Here is a 20,698-nt window from a genome sequence, read left to right as displayed (position 1 = left end):
CTTTATTTAACAGATTGCAGAATGGGTACAATACAGTACGGCTCAATACATACAATTGTTAAGGGGATGCAGACCTGAGAAAGACGTTTGTCTTGTTTCCATCAGGGTCCCCCCTGAAGCCGAAAGGCCAACTGATACTGCTCATGTGTTACATAACTGATACTGCTCATGTGTTACATAACTAGGCTCAGCAAAATATAGACTGGACTCTGTCAACAAATAGAGATTAATATCATCCATATGGTTATGATATGTTTTATTGCAACATTACTATCACCGACATCTAAGAAGGGAGATCCCCCCTTGAACGGCCCTTCTAAGGTTTCTCTCCTCCACATTGCCTGCGGTGCATTTTTTCCTATTGCTAGGTTTTAGTGAGTTTTTCCTTACCTTGGCGTAGGGTATGTCTGGGAGTGTTGCATTTTGGACGTTATGGTGTTTTTGTTTTGATCTTGATTTATTGTGATGTTTCTTCTTGACTTGTTTAAAGACGACGTGTCCGGCCCATGGGGACATTAACGTGTGTTGTCGGGCCTTACAAATATATTTGATTTGATTTGATTTTGATTTGATATACGGTAGAGCTGGGAAAAAATGCCAGACTTACAGGGAATCCAGCTTGACCAGGTAGACCAGCACCTCCCTGAAAATAACACAAAACCGCCATTAATAATGAATGTCTCAATATCTTCACACAATATACTCGATGCCTGATATGAAGAGTTATATATCTGTTAAGAATTGTTTGGACAGGCCACGTATTTGCAGTTGTAAAGTCAATTCAAACCACTGGAAGTGTGAATGTGAACGGTCACCTGAAAGTATTCAACCTCTACTGTCTTTAACTATGAATAGGCTATACATATGTTTATATGGTTCTTTTTTCACAACATTTTGCAATATTCTATATGACACAATATCATCTGACTCAACTGAAAAGCATTTAATGTAGAACATGTTCCTGGATTATGATAAAATCATGTTTTTTCCTAATACCGTAATTTTCGGACTATAAGGCGCACCTGAATATAAGCCGCAGCAGCTAAATTGAATGATGTGTACATATATAAGTGGAACAACAATAGCTAGTTAGCCAATGCTAGCTAGCACCTGCGAAAACGAATGCCAAACTGATGATATCAGACGTTGATATCAGGAGCTATCAGTAGCTAGCCAGCTAGATAACATTAGACAATGCCTCATGTATGAAACTAAAGTGAATAGTTGACTGGGCCATTTTGTTTAATGCTTCAGTTATGTTGAAAGAGGAGCTCTGAGCTGCTCATGCACTCGACTCTTGCCATAAGGGTTTGTTGACATGGGTCTGTGAGGGGGAGGCGGAGGGGCAAGGCGTGCACTGCTGCAGCAGCTGTGTGCCTGTGAGAGAAGAGCAAGTGAGAGTTAAAGGTGGTGGACTGTAACCTGTAAAATCCATAGATTTAGGAGGGCCCCTAGCGATGCAGGGGGACTCGGGGAGAGACAGAGGAGAGATCGCTCCGTATGAGCCTCTCTCTCTCCCTCTCTATCTGTCTCTCCCTCTCTCTCTCTCTCCCTCTCCCTCGAGTCGGGAGCACTATATACCACTGTAATATCTTTGTGCATGCTCCCACGCGCACGCCCGTATTCAGATCCGTACAATAATAATCACAGAGGTATATATTGTCATTTGAAACAAGTTACCTGTAACTGAGGGGTACAATTCCCTGACTGTATTGATAAGTATGGTATCATTAAACCACTACCGCTTTATGTACTTTAACTACTGGCCACACAGTACATGATATAGATATGATGAACACTTTCCCACCTGATGAAACCAAGTCCACACAAATGTATAAATCGAATATTTAATATATAGCAAAGGGTATATACAACGTTCACTTAATGACATTTATGATTTGAATGCACTTGTAAGGCAAATGAGTATTCGTAGGCAAATCAACATTGAATGTCTAATCTCTGGTTACGCAGGAAGCAAGTATACAACCTGGTTCTTTAGGGAACTATAGCGATGGTACTTAAATGATTATAGCTGGATACACTAAAGGGGGTCCCGCTGGTTGTAAGTCAGTAGGGGGGGGGGGGGGGTTAGGAGAGCCGCTGGCGATATCCCATCTGGCCAACGATTTCTTGGGAGAATTCAGAGTGCTGAACACGGTGCCCACAGAACCTTGGTCCACAGATGAATACCGTTGGGCCCTCTTGTAGACGGTAGCTGCCGGTCCACAACGAAGAGACGTGAGGCGACCTCACTCGGGTTAGAGCGCCGTCTCACCTGGACTCCTCTCGGGGGTAGTTCCAACACTTACCAGTGTTGGCTGTTATCCATGGCATAATCAAAGCACCCAAAGCAAGTAGATAATCCAAGCCGTGTAGGGCTCGCCGTCGTCCGGGTAAGGTAATCCAATGTGCAGGTCCACTCGTCCTGGCCCAGAACTCCTCGGATGAAAGCACCACACGTGGTCTGCTCAGCCTGGTTAAGACTCTAGATAACGCGAGGAAACGATGGGGGTACTGCTCACTTTATAACTCTAACCGAACGATGCACCATACATAATAGACTATTATTAACTTAATAGAAATACGTCCCACTCGACGGTATAGTGCCAAACTATGACAATTCAACTATTAATCCACACGATGTCTCAATGCCATTCTGAGGCCAAGTTGACCATACTGCACCACACGTGTATCGTGGGTGAGGCTTAACGTCTTGCCACTAGGTTGGAGGGTAAAGAACTAAGGGCTAAGGGACTAAAAAAGTTCTACTTTACTTGCGCCATATATATATGCGCTGTGAACAAATAGTACCATTCGTATTTCGCCAGACGTATTCCTACGCGGAACCGGGCTAGTAACGACATGTTCGTCGGCACGATTGAACTTGAACCAAGGGGCTTGGCTGCTGGCGCCAAGTTCTTGTCCAATGACAGAATGAAACTATTATGGGCTGTTAGTAGACTAAAGGGATATTCAGTGTATATGTACAAGGAATATACAAGGGATATCAAACGATATACAAATACTATTAAATATATATCCATAAATAAATATATATATTCGGTTTAATCTGATCCTTCACAAAATTACCAATGCATTGTCCCGTGGGATTATGCCCCCCCCGCGGCGAAATTAATTAGTATCCCCCTCAATCTCTCTCTCTATATCTCTCTGTGCCAGTCGCAGACTGTGTGGATGACTGTCACTCAAAGTGCTTAGGGGCGGAGCCAGGCCAACACAGCCTGAAATCCAAAGTGAGAAATGTTTTGCTTTTGAGTACTTGATTAGAAATATAAAACAATGCATTTCTTTGAATAAAACCTTACAGAGGTGTTCCATAGACTCACAGGAATTGTGTAAAGTTGCCCAAATAGTGCTAGGAATAGCAATGCATGTCCCCTTTAATTTGCTGTATGATGTTATCATTAAATGAACGTTCTCTGCTTGTTTTTCAAGACAACAATTAGAGCTCTGAGGTATTTCTTAAATTTTGATTTTGATGAATGTAGCATTCAGTATAGGGTGGAACGTTTACTGTTGATATTGATGGACAAAGGTGTTGGACTTGATTGAAGTTACAGGGTTTGGCAATCTTGCTTCAGTGTTGCAATAATCTCTTGAATAGAATTTCTGCAATTACAGTACCGCCGTTGAACACTGGAACAACCGATTTGATTGCATGTTTTTTCACATACTGTAAATAATGGTTGTTCAGAGCAGTTCCACCTCAGTTGATGACTCAAAATGTTGTAAAATGTGTTTGTATTGTTGTATTTCAGCATCAGTATGACCATATACCGGTAGAGTTTCTTTAATAGTTGTCATACAGAAGTACAGAATACTTTCATACAAAATGCTTCTTACTGTTACGCTCCAGAGACTGTGCTAGACATGTATTTATTATTATATATATATATTTTTTTTAGATCACTGCACTTTGTGGGATATGTAATATATCTTCAACTTCTCAACAACAAGTGACTTATTTTTCAACCCCCAGAATTTGGCGCTGCCAAGGATTGGGGGCACGATTCCCACTGGGGCCACCCGTACTGAAAATGTCTGCACTCATGGTATTCTAAGGCGCTTTCCATAAATCCTCCACCTAATGGCAAATGTTACAGTATGTAATTTGATACCAACCTTAGGCCCAACAGCCCCAGCGGCGCCGTCATACTGTAGGGACACAAAGAGAATTAATAAAAATATAGGAAACTTCCATATCCACTTTTACACATTAATCTAATGCAAAACTAAAATGGGAACATACTGCTTGGACAAAATAATACACCTGAAGGAGTGTATGAGGTAAGGTTATATATACATACGTGTGTTTGTGTGTATGTATATCAACTTCAACTTCAAACTACTTTATTATCCTTTCGGAACTTCGTTTGTGCAGTGGTTAAAAGACAACATACAGTCACAATATCTCATCACTATAAAAAACACCAACTACATGAAAACTACAGTACTTAAAAGCATAAAATATTAAAATCCAAATGGAGCAATTCTATACGTATATAAATAATAATAATAATAATAATAATAATAATAATAATACAGATGATGATATGCAACCTATATGTTTACTAGCATCCATCAGGTGGAAGTCTGTTGTTAAATAGTCCAACGTCCTTGGGGGGGGGGGGGGGGGGGGGGGGGGCATTCCGGCCTCCACCAGACCTAGGCGGACCTGATGGAGGTAGGCACGAAGTTAGCTAAGCCCCTTTTTAGGTGTCGAAGCTCTGTATCGACGGCCTGAGGGCATTCAAGTATTCTATTATTTGTTGAACATTTTTAATAAATAAGTTTAAAACATAATGAACATTAAAAGCACCAACATGTTTCGACCTAATCAGGCCTCCATGACATCCTGATGAAGGCCTGGATAGGCCAAAACATGTTGGTGATTTTAATGTTCATAATGAACTAGCCATATAATAAAGTATTTTAATGTACATAATGAACTAGCCATATAATAAGAGCTATTAATGTTCACAATGAATAGCCATATAATAAAGTATTTTAATGTTCATAATGAACTAGCCATATAATAAAGACTTTTAATGGTCATAATGAACTAACCATATAATAAAATAGTTTAATGTCATAATGAACTAGCCATAATATAGGCTTTTTTAACTTTAAGAAGCGTTTCCTTTGACTTTTTCATCCGACTGTTCCCCCGATTCTTTCCAAAAAGCACCTTCTTTTTGAAGATCACAGTCATACGGAACCCTTTCCTTTATATTCTATTATTTGTATTCATTCATTCAATCTTTATTTCAACTCAAAAAGTCAAGTGTATACGTACACTTCCAGAGGATTGGTAGATGATCTGTCCTGGGGGTCCGGGAGGGCCAGGTAGGCCAGGATGCCCAGTTCCATCGAGGCCCGATTCACCCTAACACCAAAAGACACACAAATGCACTTAATTAGATAAATAAATAACAAATAAAGCCATAGTATTCACATGCATTAGAGAAAATGAATGTAGTGTCCAATCAATGACCAATTTGATGATGTTCAGAACAACGTTTTTAAATATCTTATTGAAAAAAAGGTTCCCTAGTAATAGCTGGACCGTCTTGGTGTGATTTAGTCTACACACAGTCCACATTCACAATGAGACTGTAATATCAGTTAGTCAGTCAGTCAACCATGTGCCACAGCGTGGTGGTGAAATGGTTAACCCTGTGCTATTTTTCTTTTTGTTTGTTTTTTATATTTTTGGGATTGGCCGACAGACCCGAGCGATCAACCGACTTTATACTAGCTTTTTGGTCGCAGCTAAAAATACTCACCGTCTCTCCTGTGTTGCCTCTTTCACCCTTTGCTCCCTGTAAAATGAACGAAAGAGAGAAAAGATACATTGTCCACTGAAAAAGTCTTTTACAGAGTAATAGCTCCATAAAGTCCCAACAAAGACCAGGGGAAACCATCCATCTTGTGTCTTGAACTGGAACTGACCCAAGGTCTGTTCACCAGAAGACCCCAGATATGAAAGAGAATAGATAAATTTTCCAAATGACCAATCAGGTGTGCATTGTGTTGATGCAGCTTTCCTATCCTTGAAACCCAAGGTCATATTACATGACAAAAGGGTTGTGTGCACTGTAAGAGCCTACATCCAGCATTATTAGGCTACTAGATGGTCTATTTTTAGAGATTAGAGGCAGTAATACCCATGTGTTGATGTTCGAGGCAAATTACAAATCCTGTTCTGTGACCAGAATTCATTACATCCAGTCATACAGTTTTCTCATGTAGGCCAATGTAGGTGCCTTTTCCCCCCTGAACACCTGAAGTACTTGGGATAGACCACCGCACGGGTAAATAGGGTGCTGGAACACAGTCAGTAAACAAGAGACGTTCCACAAACTTACTCTGCTGCAAATTTCACTTTTATTAAATACGCTTATGAGCATTCAGAAGTACACTCCGATCGGGTCTCTAGTAAGCTCAGTAGCCTATTTAATGCGCTTACCGTGTTTTCCAGAGTCAGACAAGAAGATATATACAGTAGTCTCCAGTTCCTAATGCACACCTTGATGTCATTACTGTAGTGAAATTTTGATTGCAAATGCTTCAAGGACAGAACTCACCCTGGTCCTTAAACAGCTATGCTAATTACGGCAGGACAGCTGTTTCAATTTCTAAATCACTGGTGGCACCGTTTATGTTTCTACACTAAAAGATGCAGTAGGAACTGGAGACTACTGTACCAATTTCATCTCTGTGCGTTCAGTAGAAAGCCATCCGGCTGCAAGCTAGTCTTACTTAGCACAAATTAATGGAAGCGGATCCGTATCTGCTTCATTTGTGCTAAGCATTTGTTCCACTTTCCCTGGGAGGGAAAGCAGGCTCTTACCTGAGGTCCAGGGAAGCCATCCAACCCTGGGCGCCCATCTCGTCCTTCAGGCCCCCCGCTGCCCTTCTGACCAGGTATGCCAGGCAAACCAGCCTTACCCTGCATAGTTCAATACATTGGAATAACTTCAAGATTGGCAAACATGATTCTATCAAAATAGAAATGTTCAGATACCACTTTTTCTACTGCCAATACTGATAATGAGTACTAGTCTACAAGTATCATCCAATACCAAGTATCATCCAATACCAAGTATCATCCAATACCAAGTATCATCAGATACTAAGTACCGACATGATACATTCATTTTACAGTGTAGACTTTAGATCATTTGTTTGGGGTCAATGGGAAGAAATTATTGTGCTATCATCTATTTCTTCCATCAGTGACATGAATCATCTTTCAAAAATTCAGAAAATTAAGTTTGCCTACACTTCTGATGTTAAACATGGCTCTTGGTTTGGGGTATATTTGATTTTAGCCTGGTACTGTATAGGCCTAATATCCAATAGTAGGGATGCTCGATATTGGCTTTTTTACCGATACCGATATACCGATATTGTCCAACTCTTAATTTCCGATACCGATATATGCAGGGTTTCCCCCCCCACATTTTTTTATAATTTCAGGTAATTAACATTACATATCTCTTGTTGTGGAATTAACACAACATTATGCATACTTTTGACAATAAATAAAATGAGAATTTGTTCTTACTTGCTTGCCTGGGTAAATAAAGGTTATAGAAATGTAAAAAAATAAAATAAAAAAATTGAAAACCGATACCGATATTTTCCGATATCACATTTTAATGCCGATATCGGCCGATAATATCGGTAGGCCGATAATATCGGACATCCCTATCCAATAGTGATACTGGTGCCAGTGCATCCATAATCAAACTCTATGGAACAGCTTGACCATGCAAGGAGACTAATGCCAAACTAATGTTTAACAATGTTACATGACCTGAATGTTGCCAGCTGAAAAACTTTGGACTAGCTGGGAAAATGAGTGGGGCTGTGAATGAGGAATCATTCGCCTCATCCTCAACTACTACTGTCTTAAGAGCCTTTAAGTGAGGCAATTAATCCCTAAATTCTCCTGTGAACCTGCCCAGTTGCTGGCAGTAGAAGACTGTGGTTTGTACTGGACAGCTGCCAGGAGTCAATGTGTGTATGCAGTATATAACATTCCTTGCCCCTGGAGTTACTACCGCGAGGCCATTTCTGTAAATAAGAATGCTCTTAGTAAAATTGCCTGGTTAATAAGAGATCATCTTGATTAGCTATGTTGTACTTATTGCAGGCTTTGTGCATTTTGCTTCGCCTATTGGAAGTTTATTTGTCACATACATACCAGGGCATACTGTGAAATAAAAGACAGAGAAACTGGTTCCTATATACACTACTATACTACCGGTATATAGAAAAAAAATTTAACCATCGTATTCTCAGCTCAGTGATGTTAAAAAGGGACAGGTGGGGGGGGGGGGCAGGGGGGTTGGGTAGTGTAGAGGTCTAAGCACTCTACACTACCCAGTAGGGTATGAGTCCTGGTCGTTGCAATAACGACTCCTATTGGTCGGGGCACCTGTTCAGCAGGGAGGGGATGTGGGGGAGATGGCATGAATCTCTGCGCACATTATGTTCTCCCACTAAAACTCCAAAGCTGTCAGGTGTAAAAAGAAGCGGCTGGCGACTCCACATGTATCGGAGGAGGTATGTGGTAGTTCCACACCCTCCCCAGACCGTCGCAGTGCAATGACCAGGAGTGAATTGGCACAACGACTAAATTGGGGGATGGGAGAAAAGGCAAAAATAAATCCTTTTTGGGTGAGCCTGTCCTAGATATTTTATGCTGTTCTTTTTCTCAGATAAATCATATGAGCATGAGGAACTCTTAAAGGTCCTGTGTCTTATAAATGGCATTTTCCAGTGTTTAGCATTGTTTCCTAGCAATGGGGGGTTGTATCAATGGGGTCTGTGTCTCTAATTCTCATTTTGGCAGATTACTCCAATACAGTTGAGACAATATCCTCCGCCAGTGAACTAAGCTATTCTGATTTGACTCGCTATCCTACGTAGCAAGGAGCTGATCTGCAGTAACGCCCCCTCTATGGTTGTAGCGCAACCATTCGCTCAACAACAGAGCGAGTGGAAATACCGACACTTCCTGAAGCGGGTGCCGACAGAGACAGCGGAGAACGAGCGAGCGAGAGAGATAGAGAGGGAGAGATAGAGAGGGAGAGAGAGAGAGAGAGAGAGAGAGAGAGAGAGAGAGAGAGAGAGACAGGAGCTTCTCTCAGGGAAACACACAAACACACACTCACACACAACCTCCCGACCCCTCCCGACAGGAGCTTCTCCACTCGCATATCACTGTCAAAATATCTTTGACTCCCGCGCGCGCGACCGTATTCCGATCCGTGCAATAATATTCACAGGGGTATATATTGTCATTTGAAACAAGTTACCAATGCAGTGTCCCGTGGGATTATGCCCCCCGCGGCGAAATTAATTAGTATCCCCCTCAATCTCTCTCTCTCTGTCTGCCAGTGCAGACTGTGGGTGACTGTCACTGAAAGCGCTTATGGGCGGAGCCCAGCCTAAAACAGCTTGAAATCTTGAAGTGGAAAAATGCTTAGTACTTAGAGTACCGTACTTTTCGCACTATAAGCCGCACCCGACTATAAGCCGCAGCAGCTAAATTGAATGATGTGTACATATATAAGCCGCACTGGACTATAAGTCGCAGGTGTTTTAATGTTTAATTACCATATGTAATTAGCATTGGGACACAATACTGTCGGACGAATAACAAGAATTAACTCATTTACAAGTTGTATTAAGTTTAGCAAATAAGGGAACAGATAAATAACATTTCAATGTAGTCAAAAAAGCAATATTTAGATTTTTACATTTTCGGGTTTGGTCACGTCGAGTCACATATAAGCCGCACCGTTATATAAGCCGCAGGGTCGAAAAATGGGGGAAAAAGCCGCGGCTTATAGTCCGAAAAGTACGGTACTTGATTAGAAATACAATTATTATTTTTTTTTTTTTTACTTTACAGATGTGTTCCATAGACTCACATGAATTGTGTACATTTGCCCAAATAGTGAAAGGAATAGCAAGACATGTCCCCTTTAACAACGGTAGATTGGGATTATAGTAAATGTTCTTACCGGCAGACCAGGCACACCAGGTCCTCCCTGAAATGAAGTCACAGGTGTCAGAGCTCACAAACATGGTATGGTGGCCTTATAAAGACATTTTACATCCCACATACACCTATTGGAGGGTTCTCTCTCTGATTTCTAGCTTTAGGAGAGAGTGGTGCATGTAATACTGACAGAACTGTCCTGGAGCACAGGAAGAAACTATGTGTGAAATAATTCTTAACCTCTTAACTGTCACCGACCCGGCCCCGGGCCGTCTTGTTAACAATTTGTCCACCGGCGCGACGTGCCACTTTGCCGACCTCTAGCGACTCGGTGTGCATATTTTCTAATACAATATTAGGGCTGTCCCTGACTAAGGATTTGGATGGTCGACTATGATTGGCCAAAACTTGCCGTTAGTCGACTATTGGTCAACAAAAAAAAAAGTATAATATATATATAACTTATATATAAAAAAAAATAAAGTTTTTTTTGTATCATTCCATTTGGGCTGTGGGGGGTGCTTAATGTCTGAAGGAGTCGACTGAAGGCTTCTTGTCCTCTGCAAAAGCATGCAATTGGTCCACTGATGGATACATCTTGATATTTGTCTAGTCTAGTGTGTTCATTAGATGGGTGAAATCCTCTTTCAGTGCCTCTGTGCCTGTTTTCGTATGCAGTTAGCCTCTGGTATGCGTGCAATTAGCGTTAGCCACGCTTCTAGGCTTCTTTTCTTTTGGAAAGAATGATAAAAAAAATTATAAAAAAAAATATTATATACATGTATATTTTTTTACTATTCGACTAAGAGGTTGGTTAGTCGACTACGGCTCCTTTCAACCGATTAGTTGACTAATCGACTAATAGGGGTCAGCCCTATACAATATATATATATATTGAATTAAAGGCCTATTTGTTGCCTGTCGATTGCCATTTCAGTCGGCAAAATCTGTTCAGTGGTTCTCTCTACACGGCAGACTTTTTTTTTTATTACCACCCGCGACTCCCAAGGCTCTAGCTCCACCAATCATTTGGCGATCTCGAACATTATTGGACAGGGTTGTAACCAATGAGTGTGGCTTTCCAATGATATCCCACGTGGGGATGAGCGAATCAGGGATCTAAGTCATGAGCGAAAACAGGAAGAGAAAAAACCGAGGAATGCATTGGAGTCAATGAGAAAACTGAAACCTGCAGAGCTGAACTTTGGACATGTACTACACAAGACTTCAGGCTATGGACCCAGGGTGTTTTTTCAGGCATACATTTTTTTTTGGATATATACTTTTGGATATTGCAACTACTACAGAAAAACGTGAGTACACAAGTTCAAGTTCAACTCAAGTTCAGACCTATGTTACTCTATTTCATTAGCACTAAAAGTGAATTTTCCTTATTGTATCAGGAACTTCAGAATGTTTTCTTTCAAAAGAGACCAGGCTCATGCATGTGCTATAAGTATAAAGTATAGTATGTTGGTTTGCAAGAAAAGTATGCAGTCCTCAAGTTCAAGTAAAAAAATTGCCACTTTTCTGGGCGCCAGTTAAGAGGATAAAACACTGTATACCCCTGCTACAAACCTGTGCTTTGGAATGTAGCAATATACAGCCCCAAGCAATGACGTTGGAGCAAACAGATGCTGAAATTACCAAATGGTATAACCTTTCAAGCAAAGGGCCTTGAAACTTTACTAGTAATCCAATAAGCAGTACTAACCTGTTTTCCGTCAGGTCCTCTGGCACCAGGAATTCCATTAGAGAATACTGCACCAGAACCCTCCATATCATCCTGCAAACATGGACAACAAAACAATATGGAAGTCACTTCTGTCCTATGTGTTTGTACATAGATGATACTGCACTCTGAGGACGGTGTATTGAAATGGCCATCATTGGCTAGTCACATCATGTCCAGAGACTGATAAAGAGTTATGGCAGGTTGGGGGCAGAATGCGTATGGAACAAGTGCATTTAGGCAGAAAGATTCAAATAGAATTTCCAAACTTTGGAGAAACATTGGTCAGTTTTTGCTAACCACAACCAACGTGCAAACAGTTGTGTTTGGAGGATCAAGAAAAGAGGGCAGGTTTGAGATAGGTCCATTAGCTTCAACATCTATATTCATAGTTTTCCCTCTTTCGATAGCAATTCTCTTTGTCCGTGTGATGTGACGGTATCTTTATATTAATTCTATTTCAACAATTCCACAGAGATATAAACTGAGTGGGAGACAATGGGGAGTTAGAGATGTTTGGTCCGGTGGGCCCATTAACTGTGTCTACCGAAAATCGTAGGAAGAACTGCATATTGATATCATAGAACTTACGAAGCCAACACGATAACTTGGTCCAGGTGGGCCAGGGGGGCCAGGTTGTCCAGACGGTCCTATTGGTCCAGGCAGACCAGCCAATCCGATCTCCCCCGGAGTGCCCGGTAAGCCGGAATTTCCGTGACCTCCCTGTGGAACAACGTGACAAGTGGTGGAAACGGCATTCGAAAAGTATTCAAAACTCATTAAGTGCTAATGGATTCTGCAAGACCTTTCTTCTATAGTGTGTGAAGAAAGGTATGGAGTGTGTGAGACTAATCTACAGACAGGGTAAAGGGAGATTTTGCGTACGTAGGGAAGACAATGCAACTTCAAACAACCGTGCTCAGTAGTATTATTAGGACACTCCAGAAAATCAAATGTAAAAAACATGACGATCACAGTTCACGCATGTATTTACGTCGGCACCCAGAGAATTTATGACAAGCATATTTGCATAACGTTATAAGACACAAATCCACTCTTTGACGTCTGGTAACCCGTTACCTGCAGAAGGGCAGGCTTAGGAGAGGAGGATGTATAGTAAGGCAGCAGATTGTTGAGGTATGAAAAGTAGAAGCTTGGCTGGAAAGATGAGTGGGAAAGGCTTTACATTTTTAATGTGGTCTCTGGGAAAATACTGAGATGGTGGCGTTGCTACGACATGATGCACCTCTAGTGTTTATTTAACCTTCCCACAAGGACAGGGATCATTAAGACAATGGTTTGGACATCAAACCTTTAAAATGTAGCCGTTTCAATGTAGGAAGAAAAATATGAAAATCTATAAGACATCAAAACCCACCTTCTCTCCAACCGCTCCCCGAAGACCATTCTCCCCTGAATCCCCCTAAGGACATGAAAGAGTCCGACAAAATGTGTTAACAGAAACACAGGTTAAGATAGAAGAACAACATTGTATTTCAATAATACAGTACATTCTTTATGACAGATGATTATGTGGAAGTTAGGAAACAGGAAGTTGCCAGTCATCTGGCAACTTTTAGCCCTACCTTGTCTCCCTTGGCACCGAGAGTTCCTAAACGTCCGTCGGGACCTGGAAGACCAGGCAGGCCCTAAAGGGCAAAATATTTGGTTTAATAAAATGTAGGTGGATGCAGTTGTACAATCATTACCATTGCTACTCTACTAACGCAACAGAGGTGCATGCATCCTTTGATGAAATGTAAATAGAAAGTAAATATAAAGTAACTTTAAAGGAAGGAGGTACTAATAGTATAGTTTAGATACATTAAGAGTTAAAATTGTAAATTGTATATAGTATAGTAGTGTATATAGGAACCAGTTTCTCAGGAACTCAGCATGTCTTATTTTTTTTACCATGCATATCTTGTGTCTTACCTATTTAATTTGTTCTGTGTTTATTTTTTTCTATGCCTATTTTATTATTGTATTTTGCACAATCAATGCGGCATGACCACCCGCATTTCACAGTATGCCCTGGTATGTATGTGACAAATAAACCTCTTGATTCTTGATTCTTAAAAATGCGTTTTCATGGTGGCTGACGTTGCCACCCATCATTGTTTGATTGCTCGGAAATAAATGTGCTGATCTTTAACCCTTTCACAACCACACTACATAGGGTTAACCCCTTCACTACCACACTACAGACGGCACTGTCTGTAGTGTGGTAGTGAAGGGGTTAACCTTCTGTAGTGTGGTAGTGAAAGGGTTAACCATTTGGTAGTGTGGCAGTGAAAGGGTTAACCTGCTGTATTGTCGCAATTAAAGGGTTAACCCTTTGGTAGTGTGGCAGTGAAAGGGTTAACCTTCTGTATTGTCTCAGTGAAAGGGTTAGCCCTTTGGTAGTGAAAGGGTTAACCTTCAGTATTGTCACAATGAAAGGGTTAACCCATTGGTAGTGTGGCACTGAAAGGGTTAAATGTTCTGTTTTTATCTCTTAAAACATTATAAACGATGTTCGATATTGGCTTTTTTACCGATATCCGATATACCGATATTGTCCAACTCTTAATTTCCGATACCGATATCAACCGATACCGATATATGCCGGGTTCCCCCCCCAAAAAACACAACATTATGCATACTTTTCACAATAAATTAAATAAGAATTAGTTCTTACTTGTTTGCCTGGGTAAATAAAGGTTAAATAAATGTAAAAAATATATATATTTAAATAAAAACTATTTTTTTTGAAAACCTATACCGATAATTTCCGATATTACATTTTAATGCCAATATCGGCCGATAATATCAGTAGGCCGATAATATCGGACATCCCTATTATAAACCATTCCTTCCTTGCTTGTGAGCAGCTTGGAGGAGGAGAAAAAGGTCCAGCTGTGTGTCTCATCTCGTCTGGCTGCACTGTAACGCACCGGGGACCGTGGTGGAGAGCCGCACGCAGAGCAAGCTGCTGGCCATCATGGGCAATACCAACCACCCTCTCCACCACACCCTGGTGGGGCAGAGCAGCAGTCGCAGCGGACGGCTCATCTCCCTGCACTCACGGACTGAGCGGCACAGGAGGTCCTTTGTCCCCACAGCCATCAGACTGTACAACAGTGTAATATAGTGCGGGGGACCTTGACCTCTGACCCACACACCTGTTTTTACACGTGTTTTTACACCTGTTTTTATACACTGTTTTATACACCTGCTTTTATCTAATCACGCTCCTATTAATATTGATGGATATGATTTAATTGAATTTTATCATGTGCTTATTTTTAATTCATGATGCAGACATAACGTGTAATAACTGAATGAGAACTGTCAATGTCTGTATACTGTGTGAGCTGCGAGATACCCTGAATTTCCCCAAGGGGATTAATAAAGTATCTATCTATCTATCTACAGCTCTGTGTCTCTTCTCGTCTGGCTGCACTGTAGCGCACCTACAGCTGTGTGTCTCATCTCGTCTGGCTGCACTGTAACGCACCTACAGCTGTGTGTCTCATCTCGTCTGGCTGCACTGTAACGCACCTACAGCTGTGTGTCTCATCTCGTCTGGCTGCACTGTAACGCACCTACAGCTCTGTGTCTCATCTCGTCTGGCTGCACTGTAACGCACCTACAGCTGTGTGTCTCATCTCGAATGGCTGCACTGTAACGCACCTACAGCTGTGTGTCTCATCTCGTCTGGCTGCACTGTAACGCACCTACAGCTGTGTGTCTCATCTCGTCTGGCTGCACTGTAACGCACCTACAGCAGCATGGCGGCTTAGCAAACGTCAGCTAACCGATGAGGTGTAATATACATATTTTTTTACATTTAAATTAAAATATTGAAAATAAATGATCAAAGATAATAATAATAATAATAATGATAATAATAATAATAATAATAATAATAATAATAATAATAATAATAATAATAATAATAATAATAATAATAATAATAATAATAATAATAATAATAATAATATATTTGATTTGTAAGGCGCTTTATAGTTGTGGAGCAAATCTCAAAGCGCTACATTGTAAAAGAACATAAAAGCTATCAAGAGAGTAAAAAAAAAGCAATACTAAAACTAGTAAGGAGTAAAAAGAACACTAAAACTAGTAAAAGTAAAAAAACATAAAATAAGAAGGGCTAAAACTGGTAAAAGAACATAAAATGTGTGGAGCTAAAACTAGATAAAAAGCAACAAAAGGCTCTATTAAAAATATTATAATTTTTTTTTGTTTTGAGGCCCTTTTTAAAAGCATCCACAGTATGTGGTGCTCTCAGGTGGTTGGGGAGAGCATTCCACAGAGACTGGGAATCAAACTGAAAGAGTCAAGCAATCAAACGATGGGGTGTCTTCAGTGATGACAGTATCTCCAAAAGCTGGTTATATTTCAGAAAATTACGTGCACTTTCATGTATAATGTCAGAATGTTATGAGTTGGTTGGTTCGTTAGTGACATTAGAGACGAATAGACGAACACTTACAGGTTGGCCAGGGGCCCCGTCTCGTCCGGGTGCTCCGAAGGCCCCAGAACCCACCGCTGCGCCACCACTGAGGGGGCCAGGGGGACCGGGAGGACCCGGGAGTCCAGGTAAGCCAGGCAAACCCTGCAGGACAAATACACATTTGAAAGGTTTCATTCCAAACATACTATATCCTTTTGGAAAACAAGACATTTGATTAAACTTCCTACTCTGTATTTCAATAACACCCCTGTTCACTGTCTCCACATGCTGGATAGTATCATGATTAATTACAAACTGTGGATCTCAGGCCTTCATTATGTGCATGTCAGCTCAGTCATTAGTATGTTCTGATCTACAGGGCCATTCTTGGTATGGTTACGATTTTCTTATCGTCTCTTTTAAACTTGAACAATGTAAATTAAATTACAATCTCTGTTCAAAGGAATTTCTGCACTTTGTTGTTCCAAATGTCTGAACAGAAATAGGAAAGAAAGCTTTTAGGTTCTCCGCACCAACTGCTTGGAACAATCTTCAGTCTGATCTTAAAATTCAAAGCTTGGTAACCCTGAATGTATTTAAGGCTATAATGAAGCCTATTGTTATCAGGTTTTCTGTGTGCAAATGTTTTATTTGACCATTTTGTGATGTCTGTAATGTTATTCTTGGCCAGGTCTCCCTTGTAAAATAGATCCTGGATCTCAATGGGACAAACCTGGCTAAATAAAGGCTCAATTATAAAAAATATATTATTTTGAAAAGCAAAGGCCTTTAAGCTAGCTAAGGGATTAGTACATGTCAATACATGTAATTTCTTTTCAAACGGTTACCGGTAATATATATTTTTGGAATTAAACCCTTCATACACTACTGTATAGCACACTTTGACAAATTATTTACTGATACTGGTTCGCACATATCGCAAATTTTTCTCATAATCAGAATCAGAACAAAAGAATATGTCGGATGATACTTCTCATTGAACATTGTGCCATTTCACATCTCAGTACAAAGTCCACTCTTAGAGAAGGACCTGGTGCTTCAAATGGTTCTGTTTGGATAGTGCTTTATTCTATCAGAGAGGTTAATAAAGAATTAACTACACATTTATAGAAGACAGGAAAGGAAAGATGACTTGGAAAGGAAAGAAAGATTTGGAAAGGAGCTTCAAACTTCACATCAGGATGAACCAATAAACACTGAGCAGGTGAATAAGCTTTACTTCAGGCAGAACACAGTGGTCATGAACACCAACACGCGGCTGTCAGCTGATCAAAGAGGCGCACCAATCATAATCAAACACGACTAAAACTCTTGATGTCAAGGTGGTCCATTTAAGCTGTTCTGCCTACTGTTACTTTACTGCTTTACTGCAGGCGGAGGATGGTGTGGGGTTTGCTTTACAACTGCAGTAAAGCACTAAAGTAAACCCCATGCCAGCCTCTGCCTGCGTTAGTCTATCCCAGGGGTCAGCAACCCTTTACTATCAAAAGAGCAATTTTTTCTCCCTCCCACAAAATAAAATTCCTCTGGAGCCGCAAAACCAATTTACCCTTAAAATTAAGATAAAACAGGGCGGCTACGTGGCGTAGTGGGCAAAGCGCTCGCCACGAATGACGGAGACGCTGGGCTTGCCTGTTCGAGCCCAGCGCTCCACATTGCTTTCAGTTTAGCTGGTTGTTCATACTAATACACATTGGCCGTATTAGGGGGTGGGAAACTGATGGGTGGGGATCGGGCGTTGTGGACAGCGACTGCTACAGGTCGGTTGGTGCGCCTGCGCAGTAGAATCAGGAAGTGTCGGGGGCAGCGTGAGCCTCCCACGCGTTACTCCTCGCCACTGAGAGATCGAGCTGCGCAGGTGAAAAGATGCGACTGCTGTTACCTCAAGTACCGGAGGAGCCTTGTGCTATGTATGACTTAGTCCACATTGCAGCCGGCTTGTGGGAGGCAAGAAACAGCGTTCGTGACAGGGGATGGTTGAATTGGATGATACGAAATTGGGATGGGAGAAAATATAGAAAAATGGGAGAAAAAGTGGATCAAAAAAAATTAAGATAAAACAGTGTATACCATTTTATATATAGTTATCCCCAAGCATACCCCACATTTAGCATAAAACGCCTGACAATTGAATACCCAAAGTCATTTGCGATTTATTATACTTTATACTTATAGCAGCACACAGTTTGTTGCATTAATGGAATTATAAAGCAACAACATTTTTTTTTGACTTTATTGCTGTTTTTACCTGTTATAACAAAAGAAAACCTCAAACTCTTATGAAGAGGTGAAAAAAGACTGGCTGTGTAGACCTATTTTTAAATAAAACACAGAAGAGGAGACAAAACACACGACTTTGAAATGAAACCCTGAACTATTCAGGTATATTTGAGTCCTTCCCTTATTTGTGGAACATTTATAAAATAAAAAGTAGTCCACTTTGAAAAAAGACTACCATGTGTAGACCTACTTTGAAATAAAACACAGAAGAGGAGAAAAAACACTGGCATCTGTAGACCTACTTTGAAATCAAACCCTGGACTATGCAGGTATATTTGAGTCTTTCCCTTATTTGTGGAACATTTATCAAATTAAAAGTAGTCCACTTTGAAAAAAGACTACCATGTGTAGACCTACTTTGAAATCAAACCTTGAACTATGCAGCTCTATTTGAGTCCTTCCCTTATTTGTGTAAAATCTATAAAAGAAAAAGAAAATGTTTTGTTGTTTGTACATTTCTCACCACATATCAGGCATACAGGTAAGCCTGCATCGTTAGTCGTAGGGGTGGGAATCACCAGAGGCCTCACGATACGATACTATCACGATACTTGAGTCACGATACGATAGTATTGCGATACTAAATATATTGATATGCTGAGTATTGCAATATTAATATTGCGATATATTGCGATTCATTACCTTTTTTCAACTGCAAAGTAAAACTTTGTCAACATGTTTTATCTAATAAAATAAAGTTCAGTCTGTTCATCTCACTTCAATCATTTTTATTGCAGAACATGGTATTTTCTCAAGCAGACAGATGTAAACACTAATCTGTGTTGCATGTACCTGACAAACTGAACTGTTTGTATTACAGTCATATTCCAACTTAACTGAATGCACATGTGTGTGTGTGGACTACGGTACTATTACAGGTATTGAAATTAACAATGCAACTTCCTTATACAAAAAAATAAATAAAAATCTTTTAAAAAATAATTATGAATAATTAAATATCGATAGTTGGCGTCCCTGTATCGATACAGTATCGCCACGCAAAGTATCACGATACTACTACGTTAGGGCGGGCCATACTTTTCTTTTTTTGGAAAATCAATCGAGTGGGGTGTCTAAAATATGTGTTTTTTTGTGGGGAATTCAAATATGGGATTATTTTTCTAATCGGATAACTCCTACCTACATTGTTTTGGATTTCAAAATGGCCGATTTGACCATTTTTCACCCCTTGGCCATACATGGATGCCAACATGAATCTGAAGGAAATCCTAACATGCAAGGTGTCTAAATGATGTGTTTCTTAATGGGGAATTCAAATATGAGGTCATTTTTGGGATAGGATCAATATAACCTGCATAATTTTGGATTTCAAAATGGCTGATTTTACCATTTGAACCCATTGGTATTGTATTACAAAATTGCAAAGATAAAAAATATATGGGAAATCATTTATAATGACAAAGCCATCAAATGTATTAACAAGTGAACTGTATATAACTGGATACAACTCCAAAGATCAATAATAATAATACTAACAATAATAAATTGTATTTGTAATGCACACAAACACCTAAGTGCTAAATCTCGATCTCCTGACTTCTTGAACTTTGCCAGGTTCCAATATCTTGATTGGACTCATTCTTGGATGGCAAGATCTCCTACTGTACTGCTTTAGCCACCAACCTACAAACACAAACTTAAAGTCAACGTCAGCCATAAATAGGTGAGCTCTTTCCAGAACTACTCAGCAGAAACCTCTGTAACCATTTTAACAAACGTCTCAATGTATTGAGAAAATCCATGGGACTCCATCAATCCTCTATCTTCTTAAATTTGATCAGGTTGCACAAGTCCTGCTTGGATTCATTCTTGGACATCAGCCTCCTGCTGGTCTCCTGAGCCCTGATCCCTCCATCCCTTTTTTCTTGTGAAAAGTACTTAGCAGAGGCCTCAGTCACCATTTTAACAACCCTCTCAATGCTTTGTGTGTGGCAAGGCCAGTCGAGAACCTCCATGGGGGTGCAGGTGAGAGGTGGCTCTGACAAATCTTCTGACCAGCTGATTAAGCCACCAATGCTGGAAGCGTCACTATTGATGTGAGGTGTTCTTCTGATCCTGACACAGGAGTCTCCCAGCTGAGTGTCTGGATCCCCCTCTCCCCTGATGGCCAGGATTCTCTCCACCCCCTCAATTCTCTCTTTTTGATCCT

General features: G+C 40.5%; 1 protein-coding gene across 1 annotated transcript in view; it reads right to left on the bottom strand.

Moving 5' to 3' along the window:
* The window catches only part of LOC311226003 (uncharacterized protein), a gene marked incomplete at its 5' end in the record, with an annotated part of 157,398 nt that overhangs the window by 32,745 nt on the left and 103,955 nt on the right, over positions 1-20,698 (bottom strand). Inside the window, 11 exons of the mRNA XM_084311385.1 lie at positions 608-643; positions 4,144-4,176; positions 5,318-5,407; positions 5,808-5,843; positions 6,875-6,973; positions 10,062-10,088; positions 11,754-11,825; positions 12,363-12,494; positions 13,150-13,194; positions 13,358-13,420; positions 16,267-16,389. Of these exons, the coding sequence (XP_084167511.1) occupies positions 608-643; positions 4,144-4,176; positions 5,318-5,407; positions 5,808-5,843; positions 6,875-6,973; positions 10,062-10,088; positions 11,754-11,825; positions 12,363-12,494; positions 13,150-13,194; positions 13,358-13,420; positions 16,267-16,389 (756 nt within the window). The remainder of the gene's footprint in view (positions 1-607; positions 644-4,143; positions 4,177-5,317; positions 5,408-5,807; positions 5,844-6,874; positions 6,974-10,061; positions 10,089-11,753; positions 11,826-12,362; positions 12,495-13,149; positions 13,195-13,357; positions 13,421-16,266; positions 16,390-20,698) is intronic.

Source organism: Notolepis coatsorum, assembly GCF_963971535.1.
Source record: "Notolepis coatsorum genome assembly, chromosome: 3".
Taxonomy (NCBI): Eukaryota; Metazoa; Chordata; class Actinopteri; order Aulopiformes; family Paralepididae; genus Notolepis; species Notolepis coatsorum.
This window is presented reverse-complemented; position numbering and strand designations above follow the sequence as displayed.